Here is a 22,178-nt window from a genome sequence, read left to right as displayed (position 1 = left end):
TATAAGCCATTAAAATATCATCCTGACGGCTCATTTCTGCTTCATCATACATTCCCTAACTGCTTCCTGAAAGCTGGAAAAGGAGAAGTGAAGGATGACCGCCTCGCTGGAACCACAAAAGAGAGGCTTGGAGGGGTTTGTGGTCCCCTCTCAGCCACCCCGAAATGATGTGCAGAAATGAGGCGATCCTGGCAACAGGTGGAGTGGGGTAAGTGCGTGAGTCCAGGGGGCAGACAGATTAGACCTGTACCTACAGCGACCGGGTAGCAAGTGCCCTCAAGGGGACCACTGGCACCCAAACCCCAGTGGGGGAAGAGGCCCAGCCAGTCTTTCTGCCCCATCTCCTCCTTCATCCCACCCCCCTCCCCCAACCGTGGATACAGGCCCCACCCCACTGACACTAAGGGGAGGAGGGGGCCCTTCCTCAAAGGGGCAACGCAGAGGATGAGTCCATCCCTTCTTCCCAGGAGGAGGGAAAAGGGGTACAAATGGGGCTCCCACTGGCACAGGAACCAGGAGCAGTTTGTTGCCTGCCTGCCTTCCCTTCTCTCCTTGTAAATTGCCTGGGTGCCCCACCGTGGGCACAAGAATGGAAGTCGTGGCCCAGAGCTTCCCTCGCGAAAAATGAGCAAGGCGGGTGCCGGGAGGGGGCCTTTACAGGAGGTATCTCTGCTCTGCCCCCAAGGGGGTGGCTAGGAGGGTCTCTGCTTCCCCTCTCCAGGGTCAAAGCGCCAAGTTAGCCCAGATGGCAGCAAGACGATGGAACTTCTCCGCCCCAACCTGACGGCAGATGCCGCCTGAGTCCACCTCCGGGCGGCTCCTTGCCCTCCCTCACCCTGGTCCTGCCTCAGGAAGCTGACTGCTGGGATCTGCTCTCTGCGCGCGGCCAGCAGTGGGTTCGGGACTTGGCTTTCTTTATCTCCAATGCGAATAAGAGCAGCAACTAGCTCTCTGGGGAGCAGGCCGCAGCTCCTAGGATTCTGGCCCCTAGCCTAGACCCAGGGGCATTGGAAATTAGGGGCCAATGAGGAGGGAATAGAGCTGAGCTGTGAAAGAAAGCTAGGACTGGCTCAAAGGTTGGACCTGAAAGTTGGGGTTGATGAATGGCCCATGTCAAAGTCTTAGGAAAGCGGAGGGGCTTTTGGAGGGTTGCACTTCGGCCGTCACCGTCTTCAGGAAACTCCCTTTGGATTCCAAGGTCATGTTTTCCCCGCTTTCCGACAGTATTGTCCTCGCAGCGACCCACACCACTGCATGCCGCTCTTTTTTCTCCTGTCTCAGCCGCCTGCAGGTTGGGGGAGGGGTGATTCAAAGGGAGGGCTAAATGCCCAGCCTGATCTACTGATACAAACTCTATTCTGGGCACCCGGAGGCTGCCCACACTTACTTCAGCCCCGAGCTGGGAAACCCAAGCTTCTCCCTCTAGAGAACAGGAGAATGAGTAAAGGCCCCTGCACAACCCAGCCTCAGCAAACTCCTGGCGCTTGAGGGTCCAATGGAGGGGAGCCAGAAAGGTGCAGGGTGCAGATGAGTAAATCAGGCAGCGGGCAAAGGCCGGGGCCAGTTTCCTCTCTGGCTCAGAGCTCCCTGCCAGCTTTCAGGGTTTTTGCTCTGCGCCCGCCAGGGACAAGTTGCGGCGGAGAGGTGGGCATGCCTTTCCCGCGCCTGCCGGCTAGTCAGTAAGGAGCAGCTCGGGAACTGAAGTCTCTAGCTGCAGCTGACCTCTGACCTTGGGTAGTCCTGCGCCGGCTAGGTCGGCCCCACAGTTTGCAGCTTCTGAGGCTCCCCCAAATAAAAATGGTGCTTTTTGCACCTACCCACTGTCCCACCTTCTTGGCTCTCCTCCGGCACTATCAATCACTGGAGCTCCCTGGCACCCGTTCCTCTTCTCAAGGTGGGGCCAGGAGGGCAGATTCCAAAAAGTCTCCAGGATGTGCTATGGACTGGTAATTAGGAGGCCGTGGTTGATGTGAGGAGCAAGCATTTGGAGAAAACGAAACTGAGTTTCTACATTCCGTGGTTGTTTGGGACCTCAGGTCCACGGGCCCCAGGATTGCTCCCAAATTCTCTCACCTCTCTTTCAGCAAGATGACTGGCTTGTTTGCTAAGTGGTGTCAGAGTTTGAACTAAAGGAGATGTTTACCCTAGTTCCCTGTGTAGGCTGTGTGATGGAAACGCTACAGAGAGCCTCCTAAGGTCCCTGTTGCCTGCCCTAGTCCAATCTCTGCAACATTTGTTTGCATGTCTATGGGTCTGTAGTGCACAAAAGGCTGACAGGACCTGGGACAGAAGTGATCCAGACCTCTTAGAAGTTGGGTTGGGGCTGCCTTATGGGTGGACAGGGATCTCTAGGGAACCTCACACCCATTTCCCCCAGAAGCAAAAGAGTAAATTCTATTATTGCCAACCAACCAGGACTTTTCCATGCCAGACATCCTGCCATGAGGAAATTTCAGAGCGAGGACGCCCAGCATGCCGCCCTTCTGTAGGAATGCAAAGTTAGGCCTCCTTTCTTTCCTGATTTGTGCTGGAAGGAGCTTATTTCCTTTGGGGAAGAGTGCCTTTTGGTTAGAAAGAATTGAAAATAATAATACCCTCTGGGAAAAGGTGAGTCTACCCCCCTGCCTCCCAGGCCTGGACCTAGAAAAGAGGGGAGATGGAAGGGTAAAAGCCACCAAGCTAGTTGGAATTCTGGTTGGACGTTGAGGGGGAGAGAGAGAGAGATCTTTGTGCATAGAGAACTGGATACCGTTTAAGATAACAGAGTCCCACTTGGATTTGGCCTGTGGTTCAACAAGTTAAACAACTGCTTGTTCTGTGGGCAGACATCCCCATTGACAGAGGACTTGCTGTGTTTGTCCAGCCTGAGACCTTTTCAATGACTGTTTTTCTTTCTAGGCCAAATTGAGGGTGGGGGCCGGGCAGATGCTTCTGTCTGGCTGCTCAACTGCCTCAGCCTTGCCTGACAGATGCAGAGGTCCTCAGGATGGCTTTAAGTATTTAAGGTGGCCAATGGCTTGGTAACTTTAGTCACAAAGTGAATCTGATGAGTAATGTGTATATCTTATGGGAGGTGTTATTTCTACCCTTCTCAACTATGAAATGTGGATGATTTGAACCAAATGATTAAAATTATACCTTTTTAACCTGACAAATTTTATATTAACTTTAAAAAGTCAACTGGTGATGAATCCCAAATGGGTCTGTGGTGTGGGAAATGTGAGGCTAAGGAATTCTGCACCACCACAGGCAGAACAGGATTTGAAAACCTACAAAGAAATTCCTCTCCTCTTGGTTCCAACAGTTATAAATCAAATTTTAGCTGCTAACCTCTCAGAGTTCAGTAGGCTCTCCCCACCACACCTCACTAAATTTCAGTTAATAAACTTCTGAAAAATAATAAGGTTTCTTATGCAATTAATTCAAATTTGGGAAGCTCCAGATTTTTGAGCACTGACTAAAAGAGAGCTTACTTCTGCTTGCAAGAAACAACAAAGGAGTTTCAAATAAAAGCCTAGCTGGGAAATTATAATTTTTCAATGTTTTTTTCACCAAAGATATATCATTTTGCAATATGGGCTGTTCCCGGCAGAATCCTTTTCTTTAGCTTCAAAATTTGAAAATGGTCAAAGAAAGACCGAAAGATCTTCAGATCAACTCCTTCTTTCATTCATACCTTCAAACCACAGGATGTTGCCACACAGACGTGTAAAATTGTTTAACTAGTGACTGTCACTCTTTTCTTCCCAAACAGGCTCAAAGTCAGAAAATGAGATACAAGACATCGTTGGTGATGAGGAAACGATTACGGCTTTACCGAAACACTCTTAAAGAGTCAAGTAAGTTAAAATCCTCCTTTGAATATTGGTTTGCTGGTTTCTTTTCTTCTTCTTCTTCTTTTTTTTTTAAGTAGGAAGTTTTGTTTTGTCTTTTGTTTATGTTGGGTTGAGAGTTTGGGGGGAGTTTCTTGAGTTCAAATGAAACTTAGAACTCCTTAGTGTTCAATACATTTGCACACAAATCAATGACACAACATCCCACCAGCAGCCAGCTAATCCCCCTCAATGCCTACTCATCTGGACGTTCCAGAATTAATATTTGACGATTCTCTCATTGAAACAACCACCACTGACCTTCTGCAATTCCACTGTCACGTTATTCTATGACATATTCATCTTGAATTCATTTCCAGACAATTTGATTGGAATGAGGTTTGACATGTATTGGCTTCCATGAAAGAAGCAGACTTTGATCTGGATGATGGGGTTTACATGATATACATCATCTTTACCAGGGATACCAGCCTTCTGCAATGTGGTAGTGATGAGGTTCCCACAATGTGGTGTCTGAACAGGCAGTGACTGACAGCTGCTCTGTCAGGAATATCTTCATAGTGAAGAATTTAATTTAATATTCCATTTAGAATAAGCATATGATTTAGGGTGGTATTTTCCCTTCCAGGCGTCTAGTTTTCCTCATTTCAACTATATCACTAGCTGATGGTTGCCTCCAAAGATGTTCCCTCATTGGTAGACAAAGGAACCTTCTTAACCAAAGTCAAATAGACAACCCAGGAAATGGCTCTCTATATTATCTGGGGATGATTTAATGGCAAAAGTCTCAAGAGAGGTATGAGTTATTATGTAAATTTAGTTGTTTTGATTCCTTAATACTGTTTTGGAAGACCCAAAAGCAATGTTTCCTAAGCTTTTGTCACAGGATGTTTTGTAGAATCCTTGCTTGGAAATTAAAGCATATCCAAGTATATTTTCTTCCATACTCAGTTCCATTAATGATGTTTAAAACTCAAATTTCCATAGCAGAGGAGAAGAATATCCTCCTTTATTGCCAAAATCCTAATAGATCTCATCTCCTTTGCACAATTTGGGCTTAGAAATACGGATGGCCTCCTGCGGCTTAAGTTATTTCTTTGCATAAGAATAGAGGCAAACTCCCTGTGTAGGAATCTTGAAGTCTGTCTGTGACTAGCCTCTAAAGAAATTTACCTCTGTTTAGGGTGGCAACCCAGCCAGAAACAGGGAAGAAAGAACTGAACAAGTGACTATTGATTTAGATGCAGAACATTCAGATGACAAGACTTGTTTCTAGCCAGGTTCTATACAGTGGCCCTCAGCTGAGTAAGGCCCACCTCCTCATCTGGGCATAACTTACAACAAATAATCATCATTTAATTTAGCATTGCTTAAAATATTAAAATGGAAAAATAGCCCAGCTGTTGATCTGAAATATCCTCCATTTTTTTTCTTTCCAAAGGAGTGAGATCAGACATTCAAACCAGTGATTTAAGGAGCTCTGGCAGATGGTAGGGCCACCAAATGTTCTATTTCTAGAAAAGAACTAGGAAATCACTTGTTTATGCCACTGTATTCGTCTGGGTAGGGTGAGCAAAAGTGCTTAGGGCATGATTCTGGGCACTGGTTTGCAGAAGCTCTGAAGATTGAGAGATATTTGGGGTCTAGTGGTGGAATATGCTCCAAATAGGTCCCCAAGAAAACAAGCTTCCAGTGTTTCATTTTGACATGTGCTAAAGATCTGTGGGTTGTGAGATATTCTTTTTCTCTACAAATGAAGCAGAAAAGTAGACTTAACAATGCTATAGCTCCAGGCATGGGTGGGAATAGAATGCTTCAGTCAAGCATTTGGTGTTGGGGGCAGGTATAGTGAGATGTTTCTGGAAAAAAAATCTGAAGACCACTGAGGAGACACCATTCCTTAGCCCGCTCAATTGATAATCTCTGTAGCCTGGGTTCCCTGCTTCCCAGGCTCTGGAAGACTCAAAATGATCTCTCTAAAGACTAAAATATACCTCTCAGTTGTTGATGCCCCATCACCTTGAACTGGATACTGCTTTGGGGCTTATTTCAAAGATATACCTTGCAGATCCTTATGTAATCCCTTATTGCTGTCTCTGGGGAAATGTCCTTCGAGGAGAATGTCTGGTCCCATTGCTGGGTTTAGCCAACCAACATATAGACCATATAGCTCTAAGGAACTTGCAAAGATCAGGCAACCTCAGTGACCTGCAGGTCTACTGACCCCTGGCTACTCAAGCAAGAAGCAGCTACCTAAAATGGGTCCAGATGTTTTCAGCTTTCAAGAGAAGGCTGCATCTGGGAAGGAGCTCCATGGGGCCAGCCTACTCTCCAGGATTTTGGCTGAATCAGATGTGTTTGCCCTTTTGCTGCTGGCACAAAAAAGTCATACACAAGTTCAAAGCTTTTCAAAGGCAAAGTGACTAACAGAAAGTGTGTAGTATGCTAGCAGACTATGTGTATAAAACCTCTGTTTCTTAACCCCGGAGTCCAGAGAGTCAGTGGTTAGAATTCCAGAGGGCCCATAAACTTGGAGGAGAAAAAAAATGCATCTTTATTTTCACAACCTTCTATTGGAAAGTTAGTGTTTTCTTCTGTGATGAATATGCGCAGCAAATACTGGACTATTAGAAGTTCAACAGACTCACCAGGCTTCCTAAGGGTTCCACAGCCTGAAACAACTAAAAACCCCTCTTCTCCTATCTGTCCATACTGTTATTCAAAGCTTTTGATGGAGGTGGGGTCACAGTGTATATATTAAGAAATCTGGCCGGGTGCAGTGGCTGACGCCTGTAATCCCAGCACTTTGGGAGGCCGAAGCGGGCAGGTCACCTGAGGTCAAGAGTTCAAGACCAGCCTGGCTAACATGGTGAAACTCCGTCTTTACTAAAAATACAAAAATTAGCTGGGCATGATGCTGGGTGCCTGTAATCCCAGCTACTTGGGAGGCTGAGGTGGAAGAATCGCTTGAACCAGGGAGGCAGAGGTTGCATTGAGCCAAGATGGCGCCATTGCACTGCAGCCTGGGCGACAGAGGGAGACTCCCTCTCAAAAAAAAAGAAAAAAAAGAAAAAAAATCCGTGTTTGTGCAAATCAGAGTCTTAAAGCTAAAGTGAGTTTGACAAACATTCTGAACTGTTAGTTTTAGATTACCTAGGGTCCAGCAGAGAAAAAAATATTTTAATTGCCGGAATATTGCAGAAGTTCCCCTGCACTTAAACCTGAATACCACATAAGCTGAACAAGTTCGGTGTTAAGATGCAGATAGTAAAAACAACTGGGCAAGGAGTCTCAGGTAAAAACATACTCTGGCTTTTGTTTTGCTTTTTGGAGCCCTTCATGGATTCAGTCCAGAGTTGCCTAGACAATTGCATCATTCAACATACACCTGTGAGGTGAAATGACTCATTGAGATGTGTAAACCTTTCACTGGAAACCTGGCCATGCCACTGCTTGGATGAAGGGAAGACAGGGGAAGGATCAGAGAGATGGTGCCTGTTGGTGGAGGAGTAAACCATGGGAGAAAGTGAAAGCCAGGGAGACATATCCTGAGAGTCTAGTCACAAAACTGCTGTGTGGAAGCCCTTGGTTTTGAGAGTAGGGAGTAGGGGTCTGGCAGTCAAATACTCTTCTCTAATTTTTTTTTTTTTTTAAATACTGACGAGTATCTATTGGTAGAGTTATCCAAGCTCTTCCTGTAGGAGGAGCAGAAAGACCTGGACCTGTCTAAGTGGAGAGAAATTGTTGTGGAAGTTAATCCCTCCCTAAAGTGCACCCAAGGGAGGAACAATGCATTAAATGAAGGTCTCAAAGAATCTGCCAACTGTTATACATCAGTTAATTATTTTAAAAAAAATTTTTAAGGCCTTATTTACTGACCAGGAAATGTATAAGAATAGTCCTTGGTGCTGGGGATGGGAGGAGGGGCAGTTCAGTCAATTTCTATTCAGCATTGCTGGTATCTGCCAAAACTTCTTGCCTCTGCTAAGGGGTATGGGATATTTTACTCAATCTTTAAAACTTTTCTTAAAGATACAAGCCTTTCTCTGTTTGGGGGACACTTTTTATGGCCGCCAGGGAAGCCCAAGCACTTAGACTGGCATTTTCGGCTGCAGCGACAAGGCAGGAGTCCCGGCCAGCAGCCCTTTAAATCGCCGGACGACGCAGCTGACCTTAGCCGGTCGGCTCAGACAAAGGACTACCGCCCGCCCCCAAAGCCCCCCAACCCCCGACCCTCGGCTTTTGTCACACTCGACTGAGACAGAACTTAAGATTTTTTTAACCAACACACCCCCATCCCGCCAAAGTGGCCCCCCTAGCACTGGAAGGCATCTTGTCGGAGGCGGCCACGGGCCTGCAGGCCCTCTCAGAGCCTGGAAGGGGAAACGGGGCGTGCACTCTCTACAGAGGCCTAAGACGAGGTAGGAGGAAGCAGAGGAGGCTCGGACCGCAGGCAACAAGTAGCCGAAGCTGAAAGTGGAAGTCACCCTTAAATCCCCTTTCCCAGAGGCTCCGTACGACTGCAGGGTATAGCGCTCAGGATCCCTGATTTGCCCAGGGAGATCCGAGAGCGAAAACCTGTTTTTCCTGGATCCACGCCCGACCCCTTTGTTTCTTTGGCCAGCAGGCCTGCGGGTGGGTGTGACTTGTGGCGGGGAGAGTCCTTTCAGGAAGGCACGGGTTCGAGCCCAGCCTTTTCAGGCCGTCACCACTTCCCGCCTAATCCTGTCCCTGGTCAGGGCCAGATCCTTAGGTTTCGCGCGTCTTTGAGCTCTCCAACACCGGGGAGGAGGGGCCTGCAAGGCTAAATGGGAAGAGAGTATAGAGGAAAGAGAGGGGGAGGGGAGGAGAAAGGAAGACGAAGTGAGGTAGAGGGTTTGGGGAAAATAAGAAAGACGAAAAGGACCAGAAAGATGAGGGAAACGAGACATTTCGGAGAAAGCCAGAAAATAAAATTAGGCTCAACGGCTGCTAGCCTAGGAGTTTCTCAGCTCCTGGCTCCTGAGTCAGCAACCTCCTTCGGTCCTTCGATCCCGACCCCCTCCTCTTGCAGGCTGCAGGGACAAACTGCCCAACGAGACCGCCATCTCTGCGCACACGATGCTGCCCATCAGCCCCGACTGAGGTCCCGCAATGCTGCCTCCCCAAAGTTGTGGTGAATGGTGGCATAACCCAGCCCCGAGTACTTCCAGGAGCCCTGAGTTAAAGCTGATCCACTCAGCTTTCCGGAGAGGAGGGGGAGGAGGCTCAAGGGGAGAGAAAAGGATTTGTGCCCGGGTCAGAGCGCATGAGCAGTGGAAGCTTGAGATGCTGTAGGGGTGGGGTGAGGGAGGGAAAGAGGGTATATGTTTGGGGGAGAGGTGTGTGAGGGGGTGGCGGTTGGAGCGGGGAAGTGTGACAGAGAGAGAGAGACCGACCGCGTGCGGCAGGACCTGTCATCACTGACGTCGGACCCGGCCGCGGGCCAATGGGCTACCCAGGCGATTGTTCCTCTCTGTGGGTCCAGGCCACGGCCCTGAATCTCTATTGACTTCCTAACGCGCCCTGCTGCTACTTCTGTAGTGTGCAGGATTTCGCGTAGGCATTAATAGCCAAGGGGGTGGGCGCGCCCAAATCCAAACCTTGGGAAGAAGAAGAGAAAGAAAGAAAGAAAAAAAAAAAACTTTACAGAAGTTTTTTTGTGTGGTTTTCCTTTCCCCTCCCCACTGTCAGGTGGCAGTGGTGTTAGCGGCCCGGTACAGGGAGCTCCGGGGAGCGTGGGCCGGCAAGCAGCCGGCCGCCCTCTCCTAGCCAAGCGGGGCACTGAAAATATATATGGCTGGGGCGCTTCAGAACCACCACCACCTCCAACATCATCATTTCTGTCACCTCCACTCCCCGCAGGGCACAGTGCCCCGGAGAGCCCCGGGGTGTTAGCCGCCAAAGTGCGCTTGGGACTCAGCTCCTACCCCTCTGGAGCAGAACCCCCAGCAACCCACAGACTTAGCCCTGCGCCTTCCATTACCCCTTACATCTACTCTGCCGCTACCATCCCTCTCTAGCTCATGGCGCGGCAGGGGACTTGGCCGAACAGCAATCCGGCCCAACGGCGGCGGAGGTGTTTGGCCTTGCTCTGTCCACCGGGTTCACTGCTGGCGCTGTCTGGCTCTGAGTTCCACGGCTGACTGCAGAGGCCGTAGTGCGGCAGGGCTGGGCCTGCCCCCCGGGGCCCAGGGAAGAGCGCGCAGCCCACGCCACCCGTTCTCATGCGCGCTATTTGTTTCGACAACAGGTAGCAGCTCTGGACACCATGGCCCCCAGCTCACCGCCGCCTCCAGCCCCTCGGTGTTCCCGGGCCTCCACGAGGAGCCTCCCCAGGCCTCCCCCAGCCGTCCTTTGAATGGACTCCTGCGTCTGGGGCTCCCTGGAGACATGTACGCGCGGCCGGAGCCCTTCCCGCCAGGGCCTGCGGCCCGCAGCGACGCCCTGGCAGCTGCCGCAGCCCTGCATGGCTACGGGGGCATGAACCTGACGGTGAACCTCGCTGCGCCCCACGGTCCTGGCGCTTTCTTCCGCTACATGCGCCAGCCCATCAAACAGGAGCTCATCTGCAAGTGGCTGGCGGCCGACGGCACCGCGACCGCGAGCCTCTGCTCCAAAACTTTCAGCACCATGCACGAGCTGGTCACGCACGTCACCGTGGAGCACGTCGGCGGCCCGGAACAGGCCAGCCACATTTGCTTCTGGGAGGAGTGTCCGCGCCAGGGAAAGCCCTTCAAAGCCAAATACAAACTTGTAAATCACATCCGCGTGCACACGGGCGAGAAGCCCTTCCCTTGTCCTTTCCCGGGGTGTGGGAAGGTCTTTGCTAGATCAGAAAATCTCAAAATACACAAACGAACTCACACAGGTCAGTATTCGGCGCTGTCTGTCGCGTGCGGACCCTCTGGGGAAGCAGGCCCTCGGGTCTGGATTTCCTCAAGTCCCAACTGAGGGGAGGGGGAAAATATTTTGGGGTTGTTTCCATGAGCCAAGGCCATAAAATATTAATTATGCGCTTCTATTCTTAGAATCACAGAAGTTTCCGGAGGCTGTGTGTAGGGAGGATAGTGCGGGATTTCTGTTCTGTGGGGACAAGGGTGAACATGCCTAAGACCCTGTGTGTGCAAACATGTGCTCTCTGCTTAAGAGTTTGATTTTAAGATATTTTAAAACAGCATTGTTCCCCAAAGTCGTAAAGACATAAGAACAGCTGTCTAACTTTTTTCCTGGTCCCTTTGGAATTGCGCGGCAGAACTCTTCCACCTGTCCTCCTGATAACCTGGCCCACCTGGACTGAGAGATTACCAGGCCCTGGAGCCTTCTTTAGGAGTTGGGGGTCGAATGGGCTAACTTTGTACGTATTTTTGAGCCTTGGTGGCCGGACACTAGGGATGTTTGGTGAACCCTCACTTTCGCTTTAGCACAGACCTATCCACCTTAAATATCATTTACCAAGCTGCGAAGGGAAATGGGGACATGTGTCAACTACATCTGCTACTTCTAGTTAACAGAAAAAAAGGAGTATCGTTCAAGAGCCTGAAAAATTGAACTCCTCTGGCCAGAGCATCTCTAATTAATACAACTGCAAGGAGAAAATTTTCACACTTCCAGAACAGCCTGTGAAGTTACATTAATTAGTTTAGCAGCCATTGCTTGTACTCTCCTTAGTTAGGGTTTTCTCGCTCCTCCTCCCTGGAAGTTTAAGAAATCAACATCTTCTCCCCTCCCCCATTTTGGGGGCGGGAGAAGGGGACTGGTGGGGACAGGAGAAAATAAAATGAATTCCAGCTTGGTGCCCCACTTCTCCTACTGCCCGGTGCCTTGCCTTACTCGCCCCTATTCTTGCTGGAACATCGACAATTGTTGGAGTCAAAGAACTTCTTAAGGCTAGTTGTTCTAACGCCTATCTTCTCCCCAAACTCTCCCTTCCCGGGGAAGGTCCATGGCCCGGACACTGGCACATGCGGAGACCAGACCAAAGCCCACTTGGAGCCTGGCACTTTATTTCTAAAGCTTGTCTGGAAGTGTACGGTTTCCCTGAGCTCTTTTCAGGGTTTCCCACAATGTCGCATGGATCTCACCCCCTCACCCGAGATTTTAGCTTCGGGAAGGGGCGGTAGGTCACACTGGAATCCTGGCCCCAGGCCTGCTACTCCGGGAGCTGGCGACGGACGCCCGGAAGGTAGACTCGCAGTCCTGAGCTGGAGAAGGAACTCATCTTTAATGACAGGGTTTTTTTTGTTTTTGTTTTTAAACAAACAAACTTTTACAGCTCTTTGCCGGCCCACTGTTTGAATTCTGTGAAGCAGAAAATGGTTAAATTCTTAGCACAGTCGACCTACAGCAGAGAAGCAAGTTCAGTGCGCCACGGCTGGCTCAGGTTTTCGTGTTTTCAGGACAGAATTTTGTGCGTTCTTTCGGTTCGCGGTCCTGATTCATTAGCGGTGGGGGGTGGGGGAAACAACAAACAAAAACAAACAAACAAACACGACCAGCAACGAACTACAGAGTCTGGCCTGCTCGGGCATTTCCCTCAAATCCCCCTCCTAAGTCATAAAAAGAGGAGAGAGAGAGTGAGAGAGAGAGAGAGAGAGAGAGGGAGAGGGAAAAAAAATGTTTCTCAAATGGCAATAGACCTCACTACAAATTATTCATGAAGACAGTTCTCGATTCAACAGGAAAATAATTGCCTTTTCAAATATTAATGGCGTTTCATTTCCTCGAGTAGCGGAAGCGGCAAACAGGAGCAAATTTCTCATGAGCTGAGATTCTCCCTGACCTGAATCCGGGGCCTGGCTTTGAAGGCGACTGTCCGCACCGAAAGGATTCACTTTGTGGCGGTCACAGCGATCCCGGAACAATGGTGCCTCGGGGAGGGAGGCGCGGGCCAGCTACCGCGCTCGGCCTGGCCACCGCCACCCAGCTCCTCTCCAGGGACCCCTCGGCCGGGGCCGGGAGCTCGCCACACCTTCCCCGGCGTCTGAGGGAGAGTCAGTGCTGGGGATCCGAGATAGAGGAGAAGAGACCGCGCCGGGGAGCAGTCGCCGGGACAACCAGATCCAGCCACAAGTGCGAGAAAATGGCGCTGGCCCAGCTAGCCCGAGCTTCCGAACTTTGTCCGGCGGACCCGGCGCAGGGTCGGAGAGGAGGCCTTTCAGGACTGCTGGGCCTCTGGGATGAGAATCTGGGTCTTTTCACAGCGCAGACCCAGGCCTAGGACGCTCCGAGCGGGCTGCAGGGGCCTAGCCCAACGCCGCCTCTTCACATTCACCCACCCACCCAGAGCGCAGTGCAGGGAGCTGGAGGGAGGGGGAAGGATTGGAGGCCGGGTGTTGGCGGGGGGCGGGGGTGATGTCAAGCGCGGAGACCAGGGCGCCTCCTGCAGCTCCGGAGCAAGCTGGGGCGCAGCCTCACCTGGCCTCCTAGGGGCCTGCGAACTTCCCGGCTGCCGGTATCACTCAGTGCACTGCTGTTTTCTCCTCTGCTCCTCGTCTGGAGCGAAATAATTGTTTTTGTTTTACGCGAATGTCCAGTGAGGCGCTCACGAGATCGGATAAGCGTTTGGCGGGATTTTTGTTGGGGGTGGGGGTTGTTGGGGAGGGGAACCAAATTCTAATTCCATTTCACCTCTGTTTTCTCAAAATAACCTTGGTTCTTTTGCAGGCCCTGAATTGTATGTTTTTTGTAATTTTTTTTTTTTTTGAAAGAGAAGAAGGAAGAAAGTTTTGGGTTTGCAAATGCTGGCAGGAATCAGAGGAGATAAAAATAGGGGCAAATAGGAACACAGATTTATTCCGCATCTTTCTATCACTGTTTTATAAAATGGTGCCAGTGTCCCGCGAAATGGCAGGTGCCAACACCTTCCAGAGTGTTCAGTGTACTAGCTGTGCTCCTGTAGGGTGGGAATCCAGCGACCGGGTGGTGCCGGAGACCCGGGCTTAGGAGCCGCTGATTGCGCAGAAGCGCAGCTTGTGAGCAAACCTCTCTGTCCGAGCCTAAACAGGGCTCGGGAATTGGGGCTTTGTTTGTTCTAACCAGCCCCAAAGCGCCTGTTTTTCCTGGATGCGGCGGGAGAAGCAACTACAAAGGCAACAGTTCTCCAGCTGTGCGTCTTCCTCCTCAGCTAGACGCTAGGTAGCCGGCCCCTTAACTCAGAGCGCTGGGAGGCAGCCATTTGTTTAAAGCGCCCAGAAACCTTCTTCCCCCATTTCCGCAGCACTTGCAGCTCCGAGAGGAATCTAGGCTTCCGGGTTCTCGGGGTCCTTTCCTCTACTACACGTCAGCGAATTCAGGTGGCAGTGAGCTCCCCGATTGGGGCTCGGTCCGGCCAATATTGTCACTCTAACGTGCACTCGCGCCTTCCCTCGGCTCTACAGGGCATCGCAGCCACGGATCCCAGCCCCTCCCCGGCCTATGCCAGCCGCGTGGTCACCCTCCAGGCTGCGGAGCCAGGCCTGGTCTGACAGCAGCAGCTGTTTTCTTCCCGAAGCCGCAGCGCTCAAGGGCGTGGTTGCGGTAGAGACCTCGGATCCCATTTGGCCTGTGCGGACCCTACCGCGCCAACCCCTCGTCTTAGGACCGAGAGGCCCGACAGCCAGGTGGGGGTGGTCTGGGCAGACTGGTCGACATCGCAAGTCAGTGCGGACTGGGAGGGCCAGCTGCCCACAGCACGGTCTCCGGGAGGCCTCTGGAGCAGCGTAATGAAATATTATTACTGGCGAGCGTATCTGGAGGGATCCCGGAAGGTTTAGGCAAGATTTGAAGAATGCTGCTAAATGTTTGCCCTCAGGGGGTAGAAGGAAAGAGGGAGGGGGCTCCATTCCTGTAAAAATCTCTTCTGAAGTGAATCATTGCTCAGAATACCTTTCCCTGCAGCACGAATCCACTTTATGCACACACAATGTGCATCGGCTGCGCATCCTTAAATTATTTCATCGCTTTGGCGTTTGCGCAAAACCTACTTTAGGAAACAATTTGGGCCAGGATGTGGGTGGGTGGGGGGGATGAACGGCTGGGCGGAGTAGCGGCAGAGAAGTTTGTCTGAAACAGCAACTTTAAATCGAGCAGATGTGAGCTTCCCCGTTAACTGTATTGTGAGCTCCTCCGTTAATGTATTTCCGAGCAGAGGTGCTTCTGGTTCCAAGTGGAGAAAATTTGGAGGAAACAACCCGAGTGGATCAGGATTTTCGAGGATGGAAACTCGACTAAGATGGAGTCACTGTCGCTCCTCCTCCATACCCTCCCCATGAGCCCAGACGAGGAAGGCGGGAGGGATGGAGGCGTTCAGGAGAGGGCACCGGGGGCGCTCTCTGCACTAGGGAAAGGGGTGCTCGACCTGAGGCGCCGTAAAAAGGGATTTCTGAAAATATTTTGTAGTTCTTTTCCAGAAAATGAGAGACGAATGGGGGAGGGTGGCAAGCACCTGACGGGAACACGACCCACAAGCACTAATGTCTCTGCGTTGCCTCCGCCAGGCGAGAAGCCCTTCAGATGCGAGTTCGAGGGCTGCGAGCGGCGCTTCGCCAACAGCAGCGACCGTAAGAAGCATTCGCACGTGCACACTAGCGACAAGCCATACACGTGCAAGGTGCGGGGCTGCGACAAGTGCTACACGCACCCCAGCTCGCTGCGTAAGCACATGAAGGTGCACGGGCGCTCGCCGCCGCCCAGCTCTGGCTACGATTCGGCTACACCGTCTGCCCTCGTGTCGCCCTCGTCGGACTGCGGCCACGAGTCCCAGGTGGCCTCCTCGGCGGCGGTGGCGGCGCGTACCGCCGACTTGAGCGAATGGTACGTGTGTCAGGGCTTGGGCCCCATAGCGGCTGCCCCCGCCGCGACCCTCAGCCCCGAGCTACCACCTGGCCCTGCTGCTGCCGCCGCCGCCTCCGGTATTAGGACTGCCTCTGTGGTTGCTGCTTCCGCACACACCGAATGCAGAGTAGGCCACGTTTCTGAGGCATGAAGAGGGCGAGGGCGGAAGGAAGGAAGGCCGGCCGGCCACCTGTAATAGTTGCTGGAGCTCACTGAATACGCTAATATAATGTCCATTATTTTAAAAGATAAATATGGTCCCCCTATTTATTCTATAGTCACAATCAGCACCATCACCCCCACACGCGCCTTCATGGCTGGGTATCATAAAACCAGGGTTAGGGGCGAAAAGAGACAGGGAGATGGAAAAAAAAGTTGGAGAATTTATGTGCAATCCTGTCAACTGCAGATGACAAAAGTAAGGCCACAAATTTCCCGCATGCTTCGCAGAATGGGAAATATTTTTCTTGAGGACTGGGCCGCTCCCACCTCCACTCTAACCCTCCCCTCCCCCACATTAATTCCAACCTCAGAAGTTCAGATCAAGGGAAGGGGCAAAGGGAATTCCAGAGCCGTTTTCTTGACTCCAGTTTCTTTCCTCTTTGCCTTCCTATGGTTTCCCCTTCCCTAGGTATCCTTTGAAACAAAAAATACACAAGTCCTAATTTTTCCAACCTCCTCTATAAAGGAGATAAGGGAGATTCATCGTCTTTTCAGCAGGGGGTGGGTGGGTGGTGGTTAGACGCTTCCACCCCTATGGAGTGGCCTGGGCACACAGATAAACATCTGCCTGTCGTCCACAGACTCAATATACATTGTATACTTGGAGTAGGGAGTGAATTCAAAACAACAAGAAATACAGACAAAGGAACACCAGAGAGTCTTCAGGATTCAATGCTGTGAGGCCTCCCCCGGCCTTTTTCCCACCCCAACCCCTGTAGAGGCGTTGCCTGTGTAGTCTTGTAGGTGCTTGGGCTCCGGGTGTAGAGCGAGCTGATGACGTCACTGAGTCGAGGCCTCTAAAGTGGAGAGACCTGACCTAGGCGGCCGTGTCTGGGTGAATTGCGTCAATTCGGTGATGGTCTTTGTCAGTAATTGCACAATGTTCGTCTTATTTTTAAAAAGGTGTAGGAGGAACTAGAGAAATGATCCACAATAATAAATATGGTAAAGGCAAACACCCAGTGGGTCTAGATTGAATGTGTATTTGATATGCTGCGTATGAAGTCCCCAGAAAAAAGAACCAGATGTTGAAGGAGGGGGCGAGAAAGGCCTTTGCAATTGCTGCCAAAGGGAAAAAAATCAGGTCCTGTTTCCCCCCTCCCACCATCTGCAGGGAGAATGCGGCTGCCCCAAAATCCTAGCTAAGACTTGAAGAAGTAAAGGAAAATAAAATAATAAAGCTTTGGCAGATTCATCCCAGTTCCCTAAGAATTTGAAAATCAGTGTGTGTGTATTGGGGAGGGAGGTAGGTTTTCTCTCTGGGGAGGGCCCCACAAAAGACCTCAATTTTAAAATCTGAGCCCAGCAAACAATTCCTGGCCATGCCACTGATGAATTTTCTTCTGCTCTATCCTCTTCAGACACAATTAGACAATTAGCACTCCTGCCCGCAGCCCCCACAACTTTCATCAGATGAAATAACATCCTAACTGGAGTGGAACTATTTTCATGACTCCAAATAAAAAATGCAATCTTCCAAATACACCCTTAGTGAATCCGTCCTTGAGAAAGGGGGACTGAAATTCCTGCCTACACCTAATACAATAGGGCCCAGAGGCTGCCTGACCCAGCGCGGGCAGTCGGCAACAAACAACTCCTTCCCATAGTGAAACACCAACCCCACCACTAAGGTGCAGAGGGCATTTGCGGAACTTGCTGCTTCTGCCAATGTTTAAAAAGTCCCCCTTCCTGAAGTAGGACTTTTTTCTTTCTCTTCTGTTTCTAAGCTCCCCATTTTGCTTTCTATCTCAATCTAAAATAATGAAATAAAACAAAAATGTTTGGTCGGCCACTAATCGCCTTTAATTTTTCATTTGCTTGTTACAGATGTCCACCGCGTTGCTCGCAAGGTAATCTCGCTCCGCGCAGCTGAGCGCCCCGCATCTCGCGCCTGCTACATCAAAGGGCCCGCGCACAAAGCAGTGTTTCTTCGCCACGGTGCATCTTCATGGTAAGTTAGGATTTCTATGGCAATGTGCAAGTCGCACTGAAATCCTGAAAGGCCAAGCCTGGAGCCCGTCCAGGCTTTTCATTAAGGACATAATATTTACGTCTAACAGACCTTTTTTCTTGTGTATACAAGTATATATTTTTGTTTGACGCGGACTAAATCATTTTCATTTAATTTCCGGTAAACAAAACCCACGCGAATGGGCACTTGTACCCGATCATAATAAAAATGGATAATAATGTGAAGGAAGAAAAGCGCCGCTTGAATCGCCGCTCAGCCCCCTTTGTTTCTGCTTTCTGCGGTGATCAGAGGGCGCATTTGGGTTTGATGGCGAGTTTCTAAAGGCGAGGAAATGGTTTGTAAGAGGGGAAAGAAAAGGAGAAAGGTCTAATCAAGCTCGGGTTGTTCAAAGAGTCGGGTTTTGGGGTTGAAAGTGTGAGTTTGACGGTGCATCAGCATGCCGCGTTAGGCTCGCCATGGAAATACGCGCGGGGAGCGGCCGCTTCAAAGGCGGCACACTTCACTACAGACACTCTATTAAGATACATTTGCGCTGACCTTTGCTTTCACGCCATTTAATACTGTCACTGCGCTCTCCAGTATATACTTCCTTTCTAGAACCCGACTTGCCCACGTTTAGGGGTTCACTCTGCACCCTGATGTGGGAGGCTTTGGCGCAGGGGACACTTTCAGGAAAGGGAGGAGCACAAGGACTCTGTGCATCTTGACTGCGCCCCAAAGAGGCTCCAGGATCAGGAGTGAATGATTTTAAAGCAGCCTCCGAAGCTTAACAAATGAGCATTCCAAGCTCAGTTTTGTGCAAATCGCCTTTCCGACTCTTGAGTAGGGTGGAGGCTTAAATTTAATGGTGACTTGGGGGGAAGGGAGCCACCCTGGGGGAGTCTGAGGAGTTCAGACTGTGCCCTTGGGAATTTCCACTCTGGCTTTCCGTGCCACTCTTCTTCCTTTCCATCCCAAAAGTCTCTTGCGGCCCCTGAAACTTGTTTCTTTCTAAGGCAGGGTGTGTGGTACCCTTAGGCCTGGACTTGTCCTAGATGCAAACTCAAGAGCCCAAGGCCAAGGGGATGTGGGGAAGATGGCAGGAAAGTTAGAAGTCCATGTTCCCTTAATTGTCTTGTTGTTTATTTTATCCAAGTACCCCAGTGAATAGGGGAAAAATAAACACAGTGAAAAAAAAAAAATCAAACAGTGGAGTCTTCTTTAGTGCCAGTCCTTGTGGTTGAATAAAAAGGATGGTCCGCTTTCTATTGAGCTGAGAAATCTTTGAAGTGGGAGTTATTATCTGAGACATTCCTGCTTGTCGTCCTAACAACGCTGATGAAACGTAAAAGGTTCTTTGTCAGCGATTTGTTCTCCTCTCTGTCAAACTCCCTCTGCCCCGTTAGTTTCAAACCGTTTCTAAAGAGATAAAAATCAAACTTCTTTTAAAAAAATATCCACACACTGCACCAATACATAACTTTAGGTCTAAGTCTTGCTAAGGGATAAACAAAAGCAATGCCTAGACATCAGGGTCAGGGCCTGGTCTGGTGAAGTATGCAGAATTTGGGGGGCCCTCGGGACAAGCTTTGGGACATGAGGAAAAGAATGCAGAGAGGGTGCAAGCAGAATACATAGCCTAAGTCCATAATTGTGTTTCTGCTTCTTTCTGCTCTGGTTTGCATTCAATCAGCCCAAGTTGGGTCACCTAGATGGGTTTCCTTTGGGTACCCCTCAGGCTCCTAATATTCTTGCCCAGGATCCTTGGAACTTAAGAATGCAGCCAAGCAATTGTTAATATCTCCTGCTCCTTCAAAGCCACCTCTGCTAAAAATAGACCCATTGTGTGCTTCTTCTCACTAGCAGCAATCAACAAGCTCTTTCTGCCATTAATAAGAAGGATAATAGCTGAAGGAGAGAGATGTTTTATTAATTTCCTGTTTCCTTCAGAATCTTGGCAATTGAAGTTTAGAAGGTTTGGTCTACAACACAGTGATGGAAAATGCATGTAAATGCCCATCCTTCCCCTCATTCACATGTGAAGTTGTTCATTTTATATTGTGCCCAGCAAAGAAACTTTCACCCAGTTCAGGTTCCCCAAAACTCCTGTGGTTTTAAAGGTGGTTTAAAAAATAAGGATGTGCTGGTCCCCCTACTCTGTGTGTGCTGAATAAATGGCTTGTAAAGAAGTTTTTCCAAGCTGTAACCCATGCTGTTATTATAGTTGCTGCAAAATGTTCTTCCTGATATTGATTTTATTTGTTAACTGAAGGTCTCCATATGTTTGTTTATATTGCTAATTTATGAGAAAATGTAATAATTGCAATGAATGTGAATTATACAGGCAGGCAAACATTTTGTAATCATAATTCACATACACACAAAAGCCTGGCTGAAATCTTTAGACTATTTGTACCCTCTCTACCCACACTGTTTGTGATTTATCATCTGTCTCTTTAGTGTCAGTTAAATTATGAACTAACTTGAAAATAAAAGTTGTTTGACTGAAAGTGATTGTTGAATGAACAACAAAGTTGAAAGCCATGGCTTTATCTTGTAAATATATAAATGTAAATGATATTAAATCTGTGATTCCTTTTCCCTCCAAAGGCTTTTGTGTACGTGGTGCTCCATTTGGCTATTTTCTTTGGAAATAAATAATGTGATGTTTCTCTTCCTCTTTTGAATCCTGGTGTCCTGTTATTGTTTCTTCATCCTGGACGAGATTCGAGGCCCTCCAGAAGCCTCCAATTCTCTCCTCAGTCTTTCTTCACTGCTTCACACAAATATCTCTGGGGGCCTAGTCTCAGGACAGCAAAATGGAGGGACCCCCTAAAGCAGCCATTGTGAGAAAGACTTCTCTCATCTCAATTTCACCCTAATGACACTGACATCATCAACCAATTTATTAATACTTTATAGAATGGAAAAAGTTGAAAGGATGCTCTCAGTGTCTGCCAGGAAAGGCTACCTTTCTACATTTCCAGCTCAGAGCAACGTCAAATAACCACCTCTGAATTCCCAGAGAAAAGCCCAATAGCTGGTGGGAATCAAAACAAGGAAAGAAAAAGACAGGACAGTTCGGCTGTAAGACCTGACTAAGCGCTGGTGGAGTGTCTGAGGCACAGTTGCCCGCAGAGATCTTTCTAGCTGGACCCTGCCCCCTCTGGGAGAAGTGATTGCTCAGACCTCAAGGCTCCATTCAGATACCTGCGAAGGTCTATGCCTGAAGACTGGGAGGCTACAGCCCACCTGACACTTCCCTGGGTCCCAATTGAGATATCTGGTGAGTTTTAGCATCCGATGCACGCACACTCTTATCTGGCCCAGCCACTGGGAAACTTATTTCAAATGAATCACCAGAGCCATCTTCCCTCCTCCACTGCGTGGTCACTGGACCTCTAGATACCCGCATACATTGTTGCCTCTGCACCTACTGCTCAGGAGCCACTTCAGTGAGCAGTTCGCCTGACACTTTTTTTTTTTTTTTTAACTCCTGAGAAGTTGGTTCCCGTGGGCTTGGTTGGAGCAAGGGGCTGGATGGAGTGGAAAGACAACGACTCCTGGGGTGGGAATGCTGGGTCTCCTTAGATAACACATTAGAGACTCAACTCGTAGGGCAAGGGCTGCAGTCCTGGGTAAAACATTGGGAGAAAGGATCCCGGCGCGCGAGAGACGCGCAGGTGTGATAAAGGAGGCCACGAGGGGAAACCAAGACATGTCCCTGAGGAAGGAGGTCCCTGGGCATTAACACTGGAGTTAGCGCCCCCTCCCGTTCATTTCGCGAAAGGGCCCCCTTCCTCCGTCTCGCGGACAGGTTAGAGGGGCCTCTTCTCGACCCGGCCTCTTTGAGAAACAGCACTCATTAAAGCTCTTTAACCGACTGAGCATTGTGTTGAGGAGCAGGTGGGGATTAGGAATGAACTCGAGACTTCCAGTCAAGACTTTTCTGGGGCTCGGAGCTCTCCGCTCAATCCTGCTGCCTGGAGTCTTCACAGCTGTGCCTGCCCATGGCTCCAGAGAGGATACCAGCCCTTCTACCGACACCTTCCCATTCCCCCAGGAAAGCCTTGCACGAGAGGGCGCCCAGGAATTGAGGCCTAAATCATTCCCTAGAATGCAGAGAAAAGACAGGGTGCCCGGGAGGCTCCGCTGTCCTTGACATTCCGCGAAAGAGTTTTGGAGAAGGAAAGGCCTGTCTTTGAACCTTCCAAGTTCTAATTGCGAGGCAGTAGAAGAGGAAAGAGAAAGTGCTCTTAGACACCTCAGTGCCCCAGCCACTAGGAGAGGTGAGATTTCCTTTGAGTCATTATTGTTTGGCAGAGTTGAATAGTGTAACC

The 22,178-nt window shown here is 49.8% G+C and overlaps 1 protein-coding gene across 3 annotated transcripts; it reads left to right on the top strand.

Annotated features, from left to right (window-relative positions):
* Positions 1-81: 81 nt before the first annotated feature.
* Positions 82-20,525, top strand: ZIC4 (Zic family member 4). Of its 3 annotated transcripts, none has more exons than XM_019024393.3 (5): positions 82-208; positions 3,755-3,839; positions 10,105-10,722; positions 15,329-15,644; positions 17,715-20,525. In XM_019024393.3, coding segments are annotated over exons 2-5 (1,005 nt in total). In that variant the 5' UTR covers positions 82-208; positions 3,755-3,769; the 3' UTR covers positions 17,716-20,525. The 3 variants fall into 3 exon arrangements, with proteins under 3 accessions (XP_018879938.3, XP_004037860.3, XP_018879939.3); XM_004037812.5 differs by lacking the exon at positions 82-208 and adding an exon at positions 2,244-2,607; XM_019024394.3 differs by lacking the exons at positions 82-208; positions 10,105-10,722 and adding an exon at positions 2,244-2,607.
* The last annotated feature ends 1,653 nt before the right edge of the window (positions 20,526-22,178 follow it).

The sequence above is a fragment of the Gorilla gorilla genome, chromosome 2 (assembly GCF_029281585.2).
Source record: "Gorilla gorilla gorilla isolate KB3781 chromosome 2, NHGRI_mGorGor1-v2.1_pri, whole genome shotgun sequence".
NCBI lineage: Eukaryota > Metazoa > Chordata > Mammalia > Primates > Hominidae > Gorilla > Gorilla gorilla.
The sequence above is the reverse complement of the archived record's forward strand: the minus strand, read 5'-3'. Positions and strand labels throughout refer to the sequence as shown.

Excerpts from the sequence above, each read along its gene's own strand:
- ZIC4 (XM_004037812.5), top strand. The coding sequence starts at position 2,473 with ATGCCGCCCTTCTGTAGGAATGCAAAGTTAGGCCTCCTTTCTTTCCTG. Across the intron at positions 3,840-10,104 it reads AAACACTCTTAAAGAGTCAA|GTAGCAGCTCTGGACACCAT; the intron begins GTAAGTTAAAAT and ends TTTCGACAACAG. Across the intron at positions 10,723-15,328 it reads ACACAAACGAACTCACACAG|GCGAGAAGCCCTTCAGATGC; the intron begins GTCAGTATTCGG and ends TGCCTCCGCCAG.